General features: G+C 52.1%; 1 protein-coding gene across 5 annotated transcripts; it reads right to left on the bottom strand.

Annotated features, from left to right (window-relative positions):
* Nucleotides 1-347: 347 nt before the first annotated feature.
* Nucleotides 348-21,762, bottom strand: LIG3 (DNA ligase 3). Of its 5 annotated transcripts, none has more exons than XM_060646672.3 (20): nucleotides 21,635-21,762; nucleotides 19,007-19,560; nucleotides 15,428-15,571; nucleotides 13,413-13,610; nucleotides 12,268-12,419; nucleotides 11,407-11,573; nucleotides 11,217-11,294; nucleotides 10,584-10,752; nucleotides 8,970-9,125; nucleotides 7,089-7,220; nucleotides 6,618-6,697; nucleotides 6,192-6,279; nucleotides 5,742-5,819; nucleotides 5,292-5,415; nucleotides 4,543-4,685; nucleotides 4,122-4,196; nucleotides 3,563-3,709; nucleotides 2,723-2,915; nucleotides 2,257-2,339; nucleotides 348-1,140 (listed from the first exon to the last, which is right to left on the bottom strand). In XM_060646672.3, the coding sequence occupies exons 2-20, from the start codon at nucleotides 19,554-19,556 to the stop codon at nucleotides 907-909; spliced, it is 2,991 nt and encodes a 996-aa protein (XP_060502655.1). In that variant the 5' UTR covers nucleotides 19,557-19,560; nucleotides 21,635-21,762; the 3' UTR covers nucleotides 348-906. The 5 variants fall into 5 exon arrangements, with proteins under 5 accessions (XP_060502655.1, XP_060502654.1, XP_060502657.1 ...); XM_060646671.3 differs by lacking the exon at nucleotides 21,635-21,762 and adding an exon at nucleotides 20,779-21,573; XM_060646675.3 differs by lacking the exons at nucleotides 348-1,140; nucleotides 21,635-21,762 and adding exons at nucleotides 1,919-2,076; nucleotides 20,779-21,574.
* Nucleotides 21,763-21,792: the final 30 nt, after the last annotated feature.

The following is a 21,792-nucleotide window of genomic DNA, read 5'->3' as shown; positions in this document are numbered from 1 at the left end:
GGCTAGTGAAGATTTACAGGGTATTTCTATTGCCAGAGAAAGTTCTACTGAACAGCACTCCTCTACACTAAATTGTTTTCCTTTTATTCAAAGAAACCAGCCTCAGTGGCACAGGAGCCTTTCTTGGTAAGGACGCTGTGTAGGTTTTGTCCTCGGGTGGGTTTCTGACTTTCAAAACCAGTCTTGCTTCCAGATTCGGAGGAGGCAGATCCTCCTGGAGCCCTATGTCCCCCAGAGGAGTAGCTCACACAACCTCGCTTCTGTAGAAAGGCCCCATTTTCCTACCTGATCCTGGTGCCCTCCCTTCAAACCAGGACCCATACCCTGGAAGAGGAGAACACAGAGAATTAAGTCATAAAATTCATTTTGTTTTCTTTCAAATAAGGATTCATTCCTGGCAAAAAGGGCCAAGATGAATAGAAGTTCCGCCAAGTATAAGAAGCGTTTCCGAAGGCAATCTTTTAAATACAACTTTTAAAATGAGCCTGCAAGTAAAAGGGGCAAGTGGCTTTGTGGACGGCCTTCAATAGCCTTAATCGCTAGGGAAGTTACAGGGGATGGGGGGCAAGGCCAGGGATAACTGCAAGAGATTTTATTTATGGGGGGGAGGGGGGGCGTGTGGGGAAGCTGCTTTTGAAAGAAAACAAAGAACCAAACCAGCACCCAGATCTAAAAGATCTATGTAAACCAGCAGGAGAAAGTGATTTCCCTGGAGGGGTGCCCACAGCAAGTCCATCCTGGTCGGGAAGAGACCAAGCATGGCTGGCGTGTTCTGAAAATGCACCGCTTGGAGAAGAAATGCCACCCGCCTCCCCTGGTTCCTGGGGCCGCCTGCCTGCCCAGCAGGAGCACAGGCCTGTGGGGAGGCAGGAAGAGTGTGGCCAAGGGAGACGGAAGGCTGCGGTCCTAGCAGGGAGCTACCAGCCTCCGTTTCCGGATACATGCCCAGATCCACTCCGGGGAGACCTGCTGGGCCTCAGGGTTCTCGTCCCTGCTCCCCAGCACGTGCGTGGCCGAAGCCATGTCAAATTCCTGCACCAGGTCCCCATCGAATGCCACAAAGTAGCGTCTGAGACGGCTGAAGTCTGGCGTGGAGGGTGGCAGGTAGAGCCGCACCCCAGTGAAGATGTCCAGCAGCACCTGCAAACGCACAGGGGTCAGCGCGGTCAGCAGTGGGGCCGATGGGCCTCCACAGAGACGAGCACAGGCCAGATACTAAGGGGACTTGAGACACAACAAGAGCCAGAGATGAAGCCTAGTGGTCAGGACACCAGCACGGAGAGTTCAGTGGAGAAAAGGAACAGGCACTGAAACCCATGTCCTCCAGCCACTCTAGAGGAAGCACCCCCCTCCCTCCCTGCCTAGAGGGAAAGGAGGAAGACAGGGTGGGTCCCCATGCGGGGACCTGGAGAAGGGGGAAGTACGTGTCCGAGAACCATCCGGCAGGCGGGACCAGTGGCTCTCGGACTCCGGGATGCCGGCTGATGGAGCAGTCCACGGTGCCCAACTAGCTAGGCTGTGGGGTCAGGAGCCCTCCTCGGCTGTGGACGGATTCAAGGGCTTCGCGCAGGGAAAAGACGGGAACGGTTCTACACGTCTGCCGGGGACGGGGCTCAGGGCCTGACTTGCCAAACTTAGGTGCTTGCTTTGGCTAGCGGGGAGGACTGTGTGCCTCCGTCACACGGTACAGAGATCGGGTGTTTACTTCCCACGTCCCCCCTGGGCCAGCCTAATCACTGGCCTCAGTAGGTGCTCAATAGCTGTTGTCAAACCAATGACCGAGAAGGGGCTACAAAAGGCGAAGGGCTCTCTGGGGGACAATCACCAAGCCAGCGCCCTCTCCCCGCTCCGCTCCTCGTGGGCTCGGTCTGCTCTGGCCCCAAGCACAGACAGCACAGACTCACACGGCCAGCCGCACTCCACCCAGACTGGGCTTCCTCCCCTTTCTTTAATGTAAACTGTGACTTGGGAGCGGCAGCCCGATGGGTCCCTGCAGCCTCTCAGCGAGGCCCAGCTGTTCTATCTCCTGCCTGCGGGCACAGCTCTCCTTCCTCTCTGCTGGCTGGCCGGCCACCTCTGCAAGGCAACGAGAGGGCACAGGGTGGAGCAGCGGCGCTGGCAGCTGCGGCGGGGTGGGGTGCGTGTCTGGCCATCAGTCCCCAGACATCGCTCATCTCTCTGTGTTCCGGTGCAGGGTAGGGAACGCACAGCCCCGGGCCAAGCCGGCCGCGGGTACCCCGCCATTTTTCCCCTCACCTTTGCTTGGCCTGGGGGCTCGTCGGGAGCCTTCCGCTTCTCTCCCACTCTCACAGGGGGAGGCTTCGCTGTGGGCTTACTACCTGCGGGAGAGCGCGGGGTTAGAACTAGGCGGTGGGGAGGAGAGCGGACGGACCCCGGAGATCAGGGCAGCATGCAGAAGGGCCAGGCCCTGGCTCTCCTAGGAGCACGGCTGAGACGGGAGGGGAGCTCAGAGGGGGCTTATCCAAAGGTCAGGTGGGCTCTCCTGGGGTCCCGTCACTCAGGTTTACTGAGCAGATGGAGGGGGCCCAGGAGAATGGCTTCTGGCCCGCGGCTGGACACACAACAGGAACACGGTCAATGTCTGCCATGGTGGATGCAGAGAATCACACGATCTCAGAGCTGGAATGTCAGACCGGGTGCCTGTCCTTCGATGTCTGCCTTCACACCACACTCATCCCCCCAGCCCCTCCCTCCTCCTCACCGCCTCGGCTGTCGGGGCTGCTCCGCCTCCCTCCTGCCTTCTTGGCACTGGTGGAGGGCTGCTTCGGGGAGGCCCTGGAGGCAGGCCGCGAGGTAACCTCGTTCTCTCCGCTGCTGCCCCTAGTAGTGGAGCTCCCTTCATCTCCGGCCGCCACAGTGAAGTCTGCCCTCTCCTTGGACAGCTGGTACAGTTCCTGAGGAGAGGCACGGAGAATATCAGGTGTGATCCTTTCCTTCCCTTCCCAGCCACTGGCCTCTGAGGTGTGTCTTAGGTCTGTGTGGCTAAGGAACAAAGAGGGGAGACAGACAAATAAATGGCAGGGAAAAAAGCAGCTGGCTTTCTTGGTGTGTGTGTGTGTGTGTGTATATGTTTTTAAGTTTATTTATTTAGAGAGTGAGGGAGGGACAAAGAGAATCCCAAGCAGGCTCCCCGCTGTTAGCATAGAGCCCAATGCAGGATCCGATCCCACGAACCGAGAGATCACGACCTGAGCCAAAATCAAGAGTCGACTGCCCAACCGACTGAGCCACCTAGGTGCCCCTCAGTGCTTTTCTAAACTCCGGCCCTGTTTCTTAGGGAGTCGGTACAAATCACTGTTCTTTGTCCCCCGGTTCTTCTCAGCAGCACAGACCACAGCCTGGGGCCAGCCCCCGAGCAGGAAGCCGGAGAGCAGCACAGCATTCTCCCTCGGGGTGCTGCAGCTCCTGGCCCTGTGACAGGTGGTCTCCCTCCACTGCCCTCCTGGTCTCAAGGGAGAGAGAACATGTGAGCGGGCCAGACAGCTGGGGTGCCAGGCCAGGACAGCAGGGCAGAGGACACACATGCAGTGTAAGCAGGCACCTTGAGTTTGGGGAGGTCAGTGGCAGATTTCCAGTCCTTATCATCACGGATCCGGGTGCAACGAGGGAATCGGATGGAGATTCCGTCGGCCGTGTGAGCCTCAGATTTGGAGAACTCAGCCCCTGTGATCTCCCACACGGCAGCTTTCTGTCAGGAGTTAAGTCAGGTCACTCGCTGGTGAAGCAGGGAAGCCTCTCCCAACCAGCTAGAAGCAACACAGACCCGTTAAAACCAAAAAGCACTGGCTAACAGGTGCTGCTGACGCTATGTGACCTTAGGGAAGTTCTGGCTCTCCTCCAGGGTCTCAATTTCTCTGTCAGTGGACAGAAGGAACTGGGCCTGGTCACTTCGAGCAAACCCTCTGTGTCTAGGGGAGGTCAGTGTCATCCTCCCTCTATTGAGGATTCCTCAGGGCTGACTGGCCCATCACTTGGCTGCCCGGTCTAGACCCCCATCCTCAGGTGGGCTCTCCGCGAGGTTGAAACGGCATCTCTGTGGCCCTACGGAATCGGCAAGCTCGTTCTGTGGGCTGAAGGGCCTCGGGCCACTGGGCTGATACCTTTGGGTCTGGAACTATGAAGTCCGGGTAGTAGATCTTGTTGATTTTCAGCCAGCTGGGTATCTTGCTGGGATCCTGGAAGACAAAAGACGCTGTGCTGGGCTGTTCCCACGCCAAAACCAGAAGCAGATGCTACTCCCCTCCCCGGTCACAGGCTTGTGCAAAGAGGTGACTGTTCACAGAAGGCTGACCCTCACCCCAGGGGATCCTCCCTGCCCAGAGAGAGTGTGGCCCAGGGGGCAGGCGGGCCGGTCTGCACAAGGTTGGCACTCAAAGACTCTGAAGGCCTAATACTGCTCCCATGGCCAATCAGCAACTCTCTGTGGAGACAGATCAACGATCCCCACAGTCCCCCAAGCACAGCCAGTCTCAGTGACGACGGCCAGTCCAGAGGCCCGGGCCGACCAGGTCCCTTCCTCACCTTACTGATCTTCACCATGTCCAGTTCCTTCTGCAGGCGGGCAAGCGTCGCATCATCGTGGCCTCCCGAACACTTGGTGACCGTGCACCACTTCTGGCTGCCTGGGTCATAGCAGCCCATGAGGAAGATGGACATCATGCCACCTGAGGGGGGCGGCGAGTTAAGTTGCGGATGGAGGGAGCCGTTGCTGTCAGCCCCACGTGCCCAGTGAGGGGCAGCCTGCTGGAGGGAAAAGCCCTGGGCCCAGGCATCAGAGCGCCGAGTGCCCCTCCTGGATCTACCTCCTCTACCTCTTACTAGCCGCACAAGTTAAACCTTTATGAGCCGCAATTTCCTCTTTAGTCAATTAGGGACAATCACAGAGAATTTGTCAGATTCCGGTGAGTAAAACAACTTGAACAATGTCTGGCACATAGTAGATTCATTCCTCAGACCCCAGCTTCCCCTCCAGTCAGGAGATTTTGAGATTTTTCTCTGAGGAGAAAGTGGCCAGGCCCCGAGGAAGTAGTTGATGGTGAGCGTCTTAATGCCAGGTAGCATAGGGTACTCTTGCCTGACCTCTCCCTGCCCAAGTCTATAGCTCTCACATAGATGTCCCCACCTGAGGTGACACAGGCCAGTCTGGGGCCCTTGATCCCAGAACCGTGGAAATCATGATGGGCCGTGCTGGTAGATTAAGCCAGCAAAAAGGCCAGCCTACACCCTGAGTGGTGCCTGTCAAAGAAGTCCCATCCAGAGGCCGCCCTGACCTTTGCTCCCTTGCCCATAGAAGGCCCCAAGGACCACCAGGTCAGCTGTGTCAGCCATGGCCCCCTCGTTCAAATAGTCTTTCTTGACTTTCAGCCAGTGCCGCTTTCCAGGCTCGTATGTACCCTGAGAGGAAAAAGCAAGAGAGATTCAAACTAGAATGGAACCCGCAAAAGGGTGGGATTTACCTCTTCCTTTGACATTTCGGCTCTACCACAGTGCCCGGCCCACTCTGGCCAAGACCCCCCAGCTCACGGCCCAGGAAACATACACAAACCCATCCTCTAGACACAGAACGCAGCTGTGTGGACCCTGGAAAGGGCCCTGCTGCAGCCAGCCCCGGCCACCTCAGGCTGACGCCGCCCTCTGCTGGCCAGGGCTGGAGAGACCGGGTGGGTGGGGGAGCCCGCAGGAGAGAGAAGGCGGAGGGTGTGAGTGGCTGAGTGGCTCACCTTCACGTCCTTCAGCACCAGCCCTTCCAACCCCTCTCGGATGACCCGGTTTATCATGTCGGCCAAGTCCGAAGCTTTCTGAAGGATAACAGAGAGATGCTGAGGTTGGCATGAGAACAGACACTGCTGTGGCGGGGAGGTGGCCGCGGTTCCCTTTCGCACGCTAGTGTGGGGCCCACTGGAAATACCCCGACTTGAGTACGACAAACCAAGGTCTTGCAAAGCAGGGATTCTCCCAACCAGAAAGCTACTGCGGCTGTGAGACATGGGGAGCCCGTCGCAGAAGAGTGTTTCATGCCCTGTCCTCCCGGGGGTGACTAGTGGACGACATACACACGTCGGCAGCCCCCATAAGACAACTGAGACTCGTTCTCCCAGTCACATCTGACCAAGGGGCTGTGTGTCCTTTCAAACCACTAGGCGGCTGTCTGGGGTGTGGTCTTTGCTCACAGTGACTTGCTTCATTTCTGAGAACATGATCCGGTTGGGAATTTCAACCATGTTATCATGAAGAAACTTCCGCCGCTCACACAGAGGCCTAAGGGGGATGAGAGAGCTGAGGTCAGGGTCCTCCGACCCCCATCAGGAATTCTGAGGAGGGAGGGACTCAGCGACGAACTGCTGCTTCGCGAGAGGGACTGCCATGGCTCAAAGCCTCCCTTGTGACCGAGCTGCGGCACAAAGGCCACTTCACCCTCGCAGGTCCCGTTTCTGCTTCGTGGAGCACTGTGCGTGTAGCAAGTGTGCTACTTCTTAGCTCCCTCCTCCCCAGCTCTGGGTACAAAGAGGCACAGGCTCCAGCCCCTTCCCCTCCCTCCTTCCCAAGGTGAGCGAGCCCTTGCCTCCCTACTCAGGAGCCAAAAAGAGCTCCCTCACCTGTCCATCAAGCTGATGTCATTGAAGTAGATACAATCAAAAACAAACAGGCAGACTTTAGCATCCTGGAAGGCAGCTTTCTGTAAAGAAAAATGAGATAGGAGATACATGAGGGACAAAAACAAGAGGGCAGAAAAAATAGGGAGTCCCAATCCACTTCTGGAGACCCTCTAAAGCACTGCACAGAAAAGTCTTGACATGCTCTGAAGCCCTGGGCCACAAGGGCACTTAGCACATGGTCCTAAATGGAAATCAACCCAATTCTAAGTTCCCTGTACTAGCTCCTTTTATGTAAAAAACAAAAAACACATCTAAACTCAGGGCTACATTCAGAAATAGTTCAGAAACAAAGAATAAGCCTAACCTTGAGTGAGTGACAGATTCCCCATCATTCAGACCAACAGCACGCATACGTCCACGTCCACATGCGCACACATGCTCCTTCCCACATGTGTGGCCCTGAGCCAGTACCTTGTGCACCCCAAGAGTCCCAAAGGGCAACGGTTTGCCTGTCTTAGTGTCGATCAGGAGCACCTCAGAGTCCAAGATCATGCTGTGGCCCCCAGGGAAAGCCTGGGGGATATAGTCCTTAAAGTGGGCCACCTGGAGGCAAAAGGGTGACTTAGGTAAGGGACAGAGGAACGGGCAGCAGTGACCTACATCCGAGCCAGAAAGCAAAACCCAGGCCCCACAAGGAATGCAGAACATCAACACGGGGAGCCAAACTCATGTGCAAAACAGACCTAAGCCTTACCAGCCATTGAGACCAGAGGAATGGGTATTTCGGACCCAGGAAGAGGTGGGCCTGGGTTGAGTCCCCTGAGCCATGGAGGAGAGTTTGGAGGAAAAAGGAAGAAAAGGGGTGTGGAGTATGCGCAGGAGCAGGTGGGGGTGGACAAACATGAGAGGAGGGAGTGCGGCCAGGCAGACACTTGTGGGGAGAACAGGTCAGCTACAAAGAGGTGGATGGAAAGGAAGAAATGAACCCTCTTAGGAGCAGCAAGGAAACAGGAGGGTCTTCTCTGAGAGCTTGAAATCCACAACCATCTTCAAAATGAGTAAGAAAGGATGTTTGGAATTAGAGTTTTTCCTGATAGAGGTAGAAACCTAGTCTCTGATAGTTCCAGAGAGGGAGGAGTCCCACCGTCACCCTTGCTAGCCCCTGCCAAGTGATGCCAGCAGTGAGGTCCAGAGAGCGTGACTGCGGCCCGATTCCTCCCCTGGGCCGGGCACGCAGGCCCTTGCTACCTATGGGGCTGGAAGCTGGGACAGGAGAGGCCTGTATACCTGTCCTGCTCTGCTTCAATCCCCAACCCACTCTTCACAAACCCGAAGTACAGGAGAGACAAGGAACGAATGAAGCTTTGGAAAGGGCTCTACACTCCGAAAAGCCAGGCTCGAACTTCTTCCTGGGTAACAGAGGTGCCCACTGAGCAGCTGCTCCCTGGGAACAGTTCCTCGGCGGCTTTACTGGGTCCGACCACGCCAGTGAGCCTGCGCTCCTCTCCCCAGGGAGGGCAGTGCTGAGCTCTCCTCTGGACATCTGAAATGAACAGCCCGAGGCTCAGGGCTCTAGCAGGAAGGCAAGGGGAGGGGAGCACGGGAGCCACCCAACAGGTCCCCTTCACCCCCGGAGCTCTGAAAAATGGGAGTCTGAGCAAGAAGAGAACGGGTAGCAAGGACAGGAAGTCCATCTACTCACAAGCTCCTGGGGCCAGATGTTCCAGGTGCTTTCCCCTGAAGACAGCCCCAAGGCTCACAGAGGCCCTGGTGCTGAGAAGGACTGAGGGGTGAGGTTCTTAACGCCCCTGAATGAAGGACAGGAGTCTGGGCTCCCAGATGTCCCCACTGGACTGTTTCCATCAGCATGTAAGCCTCCAGGGGGCAAGAACCTTTGCCCATTTTTTTACTGCTGTACACCCACTACCTAGAACAGTGCTCAGCACAGACAAAACACTCGATAAATATTTACCAAACTCATGAACGACAGTTCCACAGCCTTTTGTACCCGACCTGTAATTTAGCTCTGAGAAGCACACGGGCATGGAAACGTTAAGAGACAAGCACTGCAAGTCACTTGCAAGGTGAGCTCACTGTCCCAGTGTCACAGTGGGCAAGGGGAGCATCACTGTCCCCTGGGGCTCTGTTGACTTACCCAAGTCTGGGCTCTTTGGCTGTCCCTACTGGGCAGCCCCTCGTTATGAGACTCCAAAAACAAACACACGTTCATTCAACAGATACGAGAAAACCCCTGTTGGGTACCAGAGCTGAAATGACTACGGAACCCTGCCCCTGAGAGTCTTAGAGGCGGGAAGGTTAAGAAAGTCCTGGCAGAAAAGAAGGAACCTATACCTTGTGAGGCAGGACGGGCTTGAGGCTGCGGCTGAAGTAGCTGAAGTGGTCTCCGTTCTTATGCACCTGGACTCGCTCCCCGTCATACTTGATCTCAGAGAACATGCCGTTAGGACACTTCTTCATCGCATGTTCGATGGACTTGCAGGCCTCGGCCTTGGGGTGAGGAAAGACAAGCCTGGAGACTTACAGGTGCTCTCCCACTGGGGGCTGCTCAGCAGGGACAGCCCCAGAGTCCAGGTCCCGGGGAGTGAGGACCGGAGGATGCCCTCAGGGCTGGCACGGAGCTTGCCTTTTGAAGACTACGAATGTGATTCATTTTAAAAGAGTAATAAACTTCCACTGAAACAGCATTTCGTTTTCTTCTCAATAATTTAAGATCTTGCAGGGTCTTGGCTTATTGTTAAACACACCGGTCAGCAAAGGAGGTACGCAGAGGTAAGATAAGGGATGCAGAACGTTGACAGGGGCTGGCAGGGCGGCAGCGGTCAGGGACAGGGGTCAGGACAGGTCACAGGAGTGCTTCTTCACATACCAGGGCCACCCTGCCTCACACAACACTGACTGACTACCATTCTGGGGCTATTCACGGGTATAGATCAGACATAGCCCTGCCACACCCTCCATGTGCTATCTTACATGAGGGACGCTGTCTTAGCTTCATGGTTGAGAAAACAAGACGTTCAAAGAGGTTGAGTCCTTACTTAAAGTTATATAGCTGGTCAATGGCAGGGCTGGTGTTTGCAGCTAGCCCCAACTCCAAAGCCTGGGGGTTAAGCACTAAGCTACAGAACCCATGCCACTCTTCAAATAAGTGACAAGTTGTACAACAGACTCTGGAGAGAACTCTTATAAAAGTCAGAAAGGCCACTACTGCCGGTGACAAGAGTCCTGTCCCCGGGATGGTGAACTCAAATTTGGAGCTGGCCATCCCACATTCCCGGGAGGGAGAGAACACTTCTGCGCAGACGTTAGTAGCACACACAAGGCAGGTTCACAAAAGGCACTGCACCGGCTGGAGCAACCCAGGGACCGCATAGTAGGCCCGGCAGCATATGTGGAGGGGCCCGATGCACAGAAAAACCAATGCCAGAAAGGAAATCCCACATCTCGTGAAATGAACAGAGGCTCAAGATGATCTCAGTCACACCTGGTCTTCATTCCTTGAGCTGTGCTTTCCAGAAGAATGAGGCCAAGCCACCCTGTCATAAGCAGCTCGGCTCTGGCACTAAGTCTCAGAGCTACTTTGGGGTAGGTCACAGACTCTCAGGAGTTACTTAATACATCCACCTGTTTTCAGGAAAGATGACCGACAAACCATTCTAAGTAGATGCTTCAGAAGATTTCATACATCACTCGTGTGAGGGAAGGAAAAAACTAAGAAGGGCCAAGTAACTCATTCAAGATTCTACAGCTTGCTGGCAGAGTCGGGCCTAGAATTCAGGTATTTCTGCTAGATCACGCCGCCTTCTCTGTTACCTCTAATTCCCTGCGGAAACATACCCCTCCACAATTCCACTGTTCCCTCCCCAAACCCCTCCAGCATCGTACCCTAGCAGATCTCACAAGGAGGGGGAGTATCTGGAGCACGTGGGGCCGGAGCAGCATCCTTACCAGCATGGGCTGCACTGGCGTCATCAGTGAAGCCTGGACACTCAGAGCTCGTCTCCGGCCTGGCTCCTTCTCCACCTCCTGCTCATTGCGGAGGACTCGCTCCACCACGTCCTGCAGGTTGCGTGAGGCTTTGAAGGCTTCATAGGCATTGGGGTCAAGGGCATCTAACCTGCCAAGGCAGATGGGAGCAAGGAAACAAAACCCACTGTCTCTGACCTTACTGCTTTAGATAGCAGTCAGTTCTCAGAGAGAGAGCATCTCAGTACAGAGGGGAAGCTGACGCTCTATTGTCTAAAGCCTTTCACAGGAAAACGAGCTCTTGAAAAACTCAGCATTTTGAGATACTGGGCCTCCATGGGTGCTGCCAGGGCAAAGAGGGGGCCGGGGCGGACAAGGAACTCATATTCTATTTTTTGAACATGCTCCATACTTTCCGTTTTAACAACTGCGTGAGAAGGGGATCCTTACATTTTACGTGAGAAAACGGAGGCTGAGCTAGGTCTAGTGATGGGTCCCACACGAAGGAATAAGGCATAATGAGGATTTAAATCTAGATCAGGACTCCAAGGCCCTGACCCCAGCTGGCAACAAAGGAAGCTGGCAGCTCAGGCCATCAGAGGGGCTGGGACTTACACGTGTTTTGCACCTGAGTTCATCTTCAGGTCATGTTTGATCAATCTGATGATGCACTTAAGGTCATTGGCTGTACACCTAGGGGTGAGGCACATTCAGCTTGGTCTCTGCAGAGCTGTGGACCCCCAAAGCCTCCTCTCCTGGCGATCGCATCTCCCCACGCCCAGCCCCACGAGGCAGCTCCCCCGACCTGGACGCGATGTCCTGCAGGGCCTGCTGTTGCTCATCCTCCTTGGTGAGCTTGGAGAGGCAAAGGAGGAACGCATCTACCTCTTGGATGGTGAGGAGGCTCTTGGCAGCTGGAGGGAAAGACTTGCTCTGCTCAAAGAAGACTCTGATCGTCTCTGACACGTCACCCTGTCTCCAAAAACCAAAATGGCTCTGCTGCAACCCCAGAGTGGCCGAGCGTATCTCCCAACCCCCAGCACTAAAGGTGAGTCAGGGATTTCAATCATCACTCCTATTCCCAGCTCGCACATATTGGCGTCACTTCTTGGAGACTGTATCCCACCCACAGTTCCTGGAAAGGGCACCTCTACCCGCCTTAGGACCTGGCCATCTGCCTTGGCTGAGAAGTGACGCAAGGAGGGACTAATCCAGGACGCAGCCAATTGGGTTCCTGGTAGAATTTGGACCAAGAAACAAATATGGTCATCAGGTAAGGGCAGCGCTCGGTTAGAAACTTTCTATGCTGCCAAAGCTGGAGTTGTGAACAAACAAAAGCTGAATGTTATACCAAGTTACGGTGAAAAAAAAAAACAAGAAAAAGGAGGGCCCAGAATGAGAACCCAAGGAGAGCCAGTGGGAAGTCTCAAACCCCGTCGCTGAGATCTAGGCCTCTCATGGGGTCAGCAGTCCAATTTCCGTCCTCAACCTTGTGACACTAACGGCTGTGGCCTCTAGTAAAGGAAGCTCTCTCTAAAAGGAAGCTTGCTCAAATGGGTTTCAGTTTCCTAAAACAGTATATGCCCCAACCAGAAAAAAGAGGTTGCAGGTGCCTGGCTCGGCAGAGCCCCACCTGGAACGCCGCCCACCCTCCCCTTCCTCTGACCTGCTCTAGGTCTCGTGCCATATCATCTGGGTTGCAGTTAAAAATGCGGCTGAAAAGCTTCACAATCTGCTTATCGTTCAAGTTGTAAACACTCTTAATAACACCTGGCAGCAGCAGCTTCACTGTTAGGTACACGTCACCGTGGAAACCATCTGGAGGCAGAAGAATAGAACCTTCTTGAGAAATGGGAGCTTAAACAAACACATACATAAACTCAAGGAACTGAAAGAGATGTCTACATCGCTGTCTGTGCTGCCACAATACCCTGTGTACTTCATCACAGAGGTAGAGGCTACCGCATCTGGTGGCTCGTGGCTTACGCATCTACCTCCCCGGATGAACTCCCACAGGGAGGAGCCACTGTTTTGCTTTAGTGTCCCCAGTGATGAGCACATTCAGATGCTCAATGATCATTTGTTAGATGAATCGTTCACAAAAACCTTATCCAACATGCAGGATAGTGAACTTTCCTCTTGGTCAAATGCAATAGGTCCTTCCGGCCTTCTGGGGATAAAATAAGGGCAGCAGAAGAGTGACGCCACTGTGCTCCAACAACAACTGGCTGTGCTCCCTGTGGAGCCTGATAAGAAGTAAAAATGGGGGCGCCTGGGGGGGCTCAGCTGGTTGAGCATCCGACTTCAGCTCAGGTCATGATCTCATAGCTTGTGAGTTCGAGCCCTGCACTGGGCTCTGTGCTGACAGGTCGGAGCCTGGAGCCTGCTTCACATTCTGTGTCTCCCTCTCTCTCTGCCCCTCCCTGCTCACGATCTCTCTCTCTCTCTCTCTCTCTCTCTCTCTCTCTCTCTGTCAAAAATAAACATTAAAAAAAAGAAGAAGTAAAAATGCAGGGCTCATTCTTCAAAATTATTAAGAATTTCAAGTGGCATCTGGCTGGCTCAGTGGGTAGAGCATGCAACTCTTGATCTCAGGGTTATGAGTTTGAGCCCATGTTGGGTGTAGAGGTTACTTAAAAATGAAAAATCTAAAGAAAAAAAAGAATTTCAAGATGGTATTAACAGAAGATTACACGAAAGCAAGCTCCCCCTCTCCCCCCCGTGAAACCGTATAGTTCACATGCCCACGAAACCAGTCACGACTCTGAGCTCTTCAAAGGAAAAGCCCATCCAGGATGTTCTAGGCCCCACCTCCTGCTGAACCTTTCCGAAGGAAGTCCTGTATGATCTGGGTCTTCGTGTTGTAGCTAGGATTTTCAGCCACCATGGCACACAACTTCCGAAACTCACGTAGCAGACAATCCTTGTGCTTAGGGTCACATCTGCTTGAGGACAGGCTTGCCTTAGGGGTAGGGCTTGAGCGGGCTTCCCCAGAGTTGTTGGGCTTGGCTGTTGGAGAGAGAAACATGAGGGAGGATTCACTGGCCTTGCTGAGAAAGAAGAAAGGGAAAGTGACAAGCCATCTGCTGGAGCTTCACTTAATCCCCCAAAATAGCCCTGTGGGGGGGGATATCATTATTCCCACCTTACAGGTAAAGAACAGGCATCACAGCTATTAATGGGAAAGAAACACTGGCCTCACACCCATGCAGGTGCCCAGCTGACGCGCATGTGTTTATATGAGTGCCGCACAGAACAGGTCACCTTTGTGCCGAGAGCAGACCTCAGCAATGGTAAAGCTGACCCCAGAGAAGCAGGGAGGAGAGCAGAAGAAACCAAGCGACATATTAGTCAGTGGGAAATCATCACTACCGCAGACTGTTGGGGCTGGAAGACGCCTTAAAGATTACCTAGTTCAATCTCCTCATACTGATGAGGAACCCAAGACCAGGGAGAAGGCGTTTCCAGCCTTTCGCCACTCCCACCCGCCCATCACTTCTTTCTTCTTGCCAAAATAACAGGTATCTGGCTAAATGAGCAAGACTTTCCTCCAGACATCCCCAAATGGTCCTCTCTTACTTACTTGTGGCTATTTACAAAGCAAATTCTGTTCTGCAAGCTTGCAGCAGATCCATTAGCAAGCAGACTGCTGACATAAGCTTCCTCTTGTCTGAGGTTTGTAAATTATGAACCCATCCCCATCTCTGACCCGGAGTCTAAAGAGGATTTTAGGGGACAAAATCTCCAAAGTGTCGACGTTCAGCAGGATGCGAGAATTTAGAATACCCCATTTCTCTCAGTTCCTCCCAAATTTCCCTCCCTAGGACCAGGGCCCTTCCAGAAACATGCTGTCCTTATTGCTACCTGAACTCTTCTGTACTTCTGTCTCTGGCCTACCACCACACAAAAACCAAACCTCAGAGTTTTAAAACAATAAAACCCCAACAGAATCAGGCACTGTTTTTGCAATCTTTTCTCCATTAGTGCTCATGAGAATACCGGCTGGTAAACGAGGCAGGTGTTACAATTCCCACTTCACAGATGAGGCCACAGAAGCTCAGAGGTAGAGCGACGTGCTCCCCTGAGCGAGCTGTCACATGCTGGGACTTCTGACTTCAAGCCTACGCTTCTTTCACTCACAAAAAGCCACCTCCGCGCACAACTTGTAAGGCCATGTGTTTGGCTTTACTTTCTTTACCTGAGTCACAGAAATGTCTCCAAATGATAGAGGCAGCAGGGTGCAGGGAAAAGAGCACAGGCGTTGGGAGTTAAACAGACTTTAGCGTAAATACTAATTCCATAATGAACGCTGGACGTCAGCTTTCTCTTTCATAAGACAGGCCTTGTAAAAGTACTTCGTAAGGTTAACTGAAGAACAAACCAAATTACATGGGCAAGAGTCCCTACCTAGCCCAGTACTACCTGTTACACAGGACACACATGCCACCTCCCTTCTTCCATACTTTCAGCTCTGGTTTGGGCAAGGTTAGGGATGCAAGTTCTCAAACTTCTTTCAGTACCAAAAAACAAGGAAGCTTTAGGGCAGGGTATAATCATCTCCATCCGACCCAGGTGACTACTTCAAGGGCAAAAAGTCCTGCCAACACAAAACCTCTTTAGGCTGTCACAGAGATTCACATATACAAAGAAATGCTTGCTATACAACTGGAATGCTGAAAATTAGCCATTACCTGCCTCTGCTCAGAGGAAAGGGAATTATGAAGGAGGCTAGATAGATAGCACAGAACTTCCACTCTTAGCCAGAATCCCAAATAGGATTCCAAACTAAAAGAACCATAATGGCTAAAGCAGCCCTAATCTCTCACCTGCAAAACCAGAAAATTTCCGAGGATTGGTATTGGTGACAAATGAGGCACCTTTCACTGGAGACGTCACCTGGCCAGTGGCTGTCAGCTTAGCCTGGACAACGGCTTTCTTCTTTGGTGTGCTTGTTGCCTTGGAAGACAAATCTGTAGGACCCCAAAAGAAGGGAAAATATGTTTCAGTGAAAACTCCCTGAGAAAAGCTTCCAAAGAACCTCACAACTGCTCTTACAGCCTTGCTTGGTAAGTTACTACCATGGCATTACAAAGGTTGGCTGTGGACTGATCTGGTTTTGTTTCAAGTTTATTTATTTATTTTGAGAGAAACAGAGGGAGGGAGGAGCAGAGAGAGAGGGAGAGGGAGAGAATCCCAAGCAGGCTCCATGCCAACGTGGAACTCGAACTCACAAACCATGAGATCATGACCTCAGCTGAACTCAAGAGTCAGACACTGAACGGACTGAGCCACCCAGATGTCCCTGGACTGATCTTTTTGAGTGAAGCTAGTGGGTAACAGAGTACTGGGGGCAGGGGAAGAAGGAGCAGGTTCTGGCAACAAAAGACCCCATTACTCTGCCTCTGTTAGTAACTTGTATTTTCATCAACACTCTCTACTTCTTATCCCATATATAATAATCTCCAGATTTGGGGAAAATCAGAAAGCACATCTTCACAGATAAAACTTGGGGACTCAGCTCCATGGAATTAGCCCCCTGATTTATAGATGAACAGGAAAGTAAAATGAAGATGGAAAACAGAGCAGGTCAGGTTGGCACAGGCAGGAAAAGCCCCAGCTGCTGAGTTTTTTGAGCTGTGTGACAGTCTGACTCTACCTTGTATTTCTCTTCCTCTGAAGGAGATTAGTTAAGAAGTGACAAAGGCTAAGGCCAATGGCCAAGTCAGGACAGGATGGGGAACCTGAGAAAGGAGTATATATGAAGTAGCTTTCTCTCTTGGAAGTCTTCTCTCCTCTCCAAGAACAATGATAGATAGATGCCCATTTTTTTTTTTTTTAATCTTTTTGCCCATTTTTAGAGCCACTGCTATAGTTCTCCTTCAGTGACCAGAACTATACTTAATTGAAGATAGGATTACTTTAAAAATGAACACATGAAGAGTGCCTGGGTGGCTCAGTCAGTTAAGTGTCTGACTCTTGATTTTGGTCATGATCTCATGATTCGTGGGTTTGAGCTCCACATGGGGCTCCGCACGGACAGCGCCGAACCTGCTTGGGATTCTCTCTCTCCCTCTCTCTCTGCCCCTCCCCTTCTTGCACGCTATGTCTCTCTCAAAATAAATAAAGTTAAAAAAAAAAAAAAAAGGTCAATATGAGCACAGGAAGGTCATAAAGGACTAAATGGATTTGGAAATACCAGTGTAAGATTTCTAAAATATGCACACATGTGAATATGTACGTGTGCATATAGATGTATCTGTGTATGTATATGCAGCCGTTTTTGCATATGAACATACATTTTCTAGTTCTGTCTGCTAAAAGAGCTTAAAAGCAAAGATACTTCATGATAACAAGGATACAGAGCATCTAGATTTTGTTCTTTAAAGCCATTCCCCACTAATAGAACCAGGACTCTTCAGAAATGGCAGATAGATTCCAGGGTTATGGTAGGATACACATGAGGTAAACCTAAGAAGGGCACCTGGGGGGGTTAGTCTAGTGGAGCACGTGATTTTTTTTTTTTTTTTTTTGAGAGAAAGAGAGGCAGAGAGCAGAGAGAGAATCCCCAGCAAGCTCCACACTGTCAGCACAGAGCCAGATGTCAGGCTTGATCTCATGAACTGTGCAATCATGACCTGAGTCAAAATCAAGAGTCGGACACTCAACAGACTGAACCACCCAGGCACCCCAGAGCATGGGACTCTTGATCTTGGGGTTGTAAGTTCAAGCCCCACATTGCGTGTAGAGATTACTTTAAAATCTCAAAAATAAGAGGCGCCTGGTGGCTCAGTCGGTTGAGCGTCCGACTTCAGCTCAGGTCATGATCTCACAGCTCCTTAGTTCGAGCCCCACATCAGGCTCTGTGCTGACAGCTCGGAATCTGCAGCCTGCTTCAGATTCTGTTCTTCCCTCTCTCTCTGCCTCAACCCACTTGCATTCTGTCTCTGTCTCTCTCAAAAATAAACATCCAAAAAAAAAAAAATTAAATAAAACCTTAAAAATAATAAGGAAATAAAATAAAAAAATAAAGTAAGCCTAAGAGCATTATGCCAGAAAATTAAGGAAGTACTTTAAAATATTTTATTTTGTTAATATAATTTATTGTCAAATTGGCTAACATACAGTATGTAGTGTGCTCTTGTAAAATATTTTTAAAAAAGGGCACCTGGGTGGCTCAGTCGGTTGAGCATCCAACTCTTTTTTTTTCTTTTAACTTTTTTTTACATTTATTTATTTTTTGAGAGACCGAGAGAGACAAAGCACAAGATGGGGAGGGGCAGAGAGAGAAGGAGACACAGAATCTGAAGCAGGATCCAGGCTCCGAGCTGTCACCACAGAGCCTGACACAGGGCTCGGACTCACAAACTGTGAGATCATGACCTGAGCCAAAGTCGTATGCTCAACTGACTGAGCCACTCAGGCGCCCCGCATCCAGCTCTTGATTTGGGCTCAGGTCATGATCCCAGCATCATGGCATCGAGCCCTACATTGGGCTCTGTGCTGAGTGTGGAACCTGCCTGAAGTTCTCTCTCTCCTTCTGCCCCTCCCCCGCCACCGTGTGCATTCTCTCTCTCAAAATAAAAATAAGTTTTTTAAAAAACATTTTAAAAAATGATGAGGCATCTAGGACACAGAAACCAGCTCAAAGGGGTTTCCCAAGTGGCCAACTATGGGATAAGTACCAAATTAATAAAATACAATAAAATTACAAGCCACCAGGAAAAAGTAACCTGTGAGTCCATAGGATAAGAAGTTGAAAGATAAGAGGGTGTGATGGTAGGTACTCTAGTCTTTAAGAATATCAACGGCATTTAAAAAAAAAAAAAAAAAAAAAGACTACTGAAATGTTCCACATTAAGGAGGACAAAGAGACAACAAAATGCAATACTGGATCCTAGCGTGGGATTCTGTACCAGAGACAAAAGCTATAAAAGATACTGTTTGACCAACTGACACAACTGAACACAGATGGTGGATGTAAGTATTATATAAGGCATCGATTTACTGGAGCTGATAACTGTTATGGTCACATAAAAGAATATTCCTATTCTTAAGATATACACACTGAAGTACTTCAAGGCCAAGGCCATAATGTATGCAACCTACTCTAAAATGGGTCAGGAAGAAAACTGCGCGCGTGGACAGAGAGAGTAACAGCATAGGAACACAAATGATAACGCAAAGACAACGAAATGGTAACAACAGGTATGTCTGGGGAAAGGGAATAAGAGCTTTCTTTTTTTCTTTTTTTATCCTCACAACTCTTCTGTGAGTTTGGAAATGTTTTCAAAAAGTTAAAAAAAAAAACAAAAAAAAACACAACAAAAAAGAAGGCAGGCAGGGAGGAAAAAAAAATGGGGTCCTACTCTCCCCCTCCTTTCTCTCAGCACCGGTTCCCCACCCACCTGCAATGTGCTGGCTTATCTGTTCCTTCTCATTATCTTCCAGCTCTTCCCAGCCTTCCAGCTCGGTGAGGTCCTCAATTTTTTTTGTGGTGGCCCGGGCCCGCTCCAGTTTCTCGAACATGCATTTAATGTGATACCACTCTTTCATATCGCCCCCGGACTCTGAGAAGGGGTTGGGCACCACTTTGCCGATCCGGCATACGCCCTTCACGATCTTTTCCTTGCACTTTTTGCAGCCGGCCGTGCCACGCTTGGCGTAGTCCACACAGAACCGTTGCTCGGCCATCTCACAGGGGCCACTGCAGAGTCCCACATGCGACCCTGGCAAGAAAACAAGGCGGGTGGCACGTGGTCTTAGACCGCCTTTCTGGGATGACAGAACGGCCTTTCTTCTCTGGAGGAGGCCGTGCCCATGAAACAGCTCTGTTTCTGACCAATGGCCGAACTGTCTTCTGTCAGGCCAGCGATGTTGTTCTCCGAAGAGGCAGAGTTCTTTTCGCCCGAGTGCGCGGAGGGTTGGGAGGAAGAGGATCTTGAAAGTCAAAGTCATACAGCTGCATGAAAAAGAGGCAGGAAAAGTGACATATAAACCAGAAGCTAGGCTTCCACTGTCCCCAGAGGCCAGAGTCCTAACACAGTCCATGCTGACTAACTAAACATTTCCCAAAGTATTAAAGATTTCTTGCCTACAGGATGAAGACAAGTTCAAAACAGGAAAATTCAGTTTGCAAAAGGGTGTTCAAGTATCTAATGCACACATGTACATCTAGTAAATCATAATCAAGGGGATCAAATCCAAATAACATAAAAGCTTTTCTCAGGCCATCAGCAACATCCGATACTCGTAATGGATGATGACTGGTAAGTATTACAAGCTATCCTGAAGTTTCTTTTTAATCACCAAGAAGAACTGCATTAGGTTTGTGAAGTTTTTAATGTGAAGAAGCATAACATATACGCCATCCTCTGAAAATAATTCACTATATAGACTTGTGATGTAATCAGATGACCTACTTTGAGAGGCCATTAAGTGGAGAGCCTAGAACCAGACTGCTTGGGTTCATATCCCAGCTCATTAGCTGTGTGACCTTGGTAGGTCACTTCACGTCTCCCTTCCTCAATGTCCTCAACTGTAAATATGGAAAACGATAGTACCTAACTTGTCATTCTAAGAGGAAGGCCCAAAGAACAGAGCTGGGCACACAGCACAGGTTCAATACCCATTGGAAGCATTTATTCTTTAAGGAGAGGCTCCCTCTGTGCAATCAGCCTGTTCATAATTTATAGCACCTCGAATCAGGGAATGTTGAAGCAACGGATGGCAAGAATCAAAGGAACTGATAGATCAACCCGCACGGAAACAAGGGATTATGTCTACCTGGTATCCCCCCACCTTTTTATATTCATATTTTCCAAAGTATCTTCATTGTTCTCATTTTAAATATCCTGGAAATTCTTTCCAGCCCGCACATGCTTTGCAAAAGGGAAATAACGTTAGCTGTTTACAATGACAGGCAGGCTTTACTTCCTGTAGTGCAACATGAAGCAGAGAAAGAAGGCAGGTGGATCGGGATCAGGGATGGGAGTGCGACTGGGGCTGTTCAGTTGAGTGACTATATTATTTTTGAGAAAACCCTTAACTCCTTGGTGTCTCAGTTTCTGTTCTTTCCAAAGTAGGGAAAACAATACCTACTCCACAGGATGAGTGGGAAAATTTAAAGGAGTCCATGGATGGGCTGGGGTAAGGGGCTCTGAACTCCCTGAAAACGTACACAAAGTGCGCAGATTCATCAAGGGGCATTCTCTTGGAGAGGAGGTCTGCAGAGGTGAGTTATGTGGGCAGGGCAGGCCCATCGGGGGAGCCCAGGCCGAATTAGGTTTCCACGCGGTCCTCAGAAGGATGTTTGGGAGGCGCGCCCCCTCGCTCCGCACGGAGCCGACCGGAGAGCGCGGCGCAGCACCCCACCCTCCGCGGGGCCCGAGGCCCAGGGCGAGCTGGGCCACGAGGAGGCACCACGCTGCTCGGAGCAAGCCCGTGTGCTCGCAGCCCCCAACGGCCGCCGCGCAGCGTTTCCTCCAGCGTGGTGGAGAATGAAACGGCTGGGGCCCGAACGCAGCCCGGGCCGGGAAGCGAGCGCGCCGAAGCCGCTCTTCCCGGGGGGCCTTCCCCGACGCCTTCGCGGGGGTGGGCTGAGCGACTGGCCGGTGCGAACGCCCGGGGACGGCCGCGGAGGAAGCGGGGAAGGAGTTCCTCGGTTCGGACCGGCCAAGGGCGCGAGGACACGGCCCGGGGCTGGGGAAGGGGACGCGGCCGGCAGAGAAAGCCTCCCGACACGCACGGACGGGCACGGACGCGCACCGGCCTCGGCGCGGCCAGCTTGGTTCCGCGGGGGCCCCGGGGGACCCTCCCGCGCGCGGAGCCGTGGGGGTCCCCGGGAACGACGGGCCAACCCCCGTGGGCTCCCCGGGGGCCGCCACGTCACGGAGGGTGTGCCCCGGGGTTCGGCGGGCGGGCGGGGGAGGAGCCGAGGGGGCTGGCTCCCGGGCCGCGCCGAGCCCCGGGCCCCCGGCCCCCCGGGCCGCCTCCCTCCCCGCTGCCCGGCCCCGCCGCGCCCGCCGCGCACCTACCTTCCCCGCTCCAGCGCACACCGCAGGCCTCGCACCGGGCGCCCACAGGCCGCGCGCCGCCACGACGGTTGTAGCGCCTGTCTCTTTAAATCCGGGTCCTTGAGCCCGCGCAGTGCGCAGGCGCAGAGGTCCGGGCCCAAGGTGCTCTACGCGTCCCC

Source organism: Panthera onca, chromosome E1 (genome assembly GCF_046562875.1).
Source record: "Panthera onca isolate mPanOnc1 chromosome E1, mPanOnc1 haplotype 2, whole genome shotgun sequence".
Classification (NCBI taxonomy): domain Eukaryota; kingdom Metazoa; phylum Chordata; class Mammalia; order Carnivora; family Felidae; genus Panthera; species Panthera onca.
This window is presented reverse-complemented; position numbering and strand designations above follow the sequence as displayed.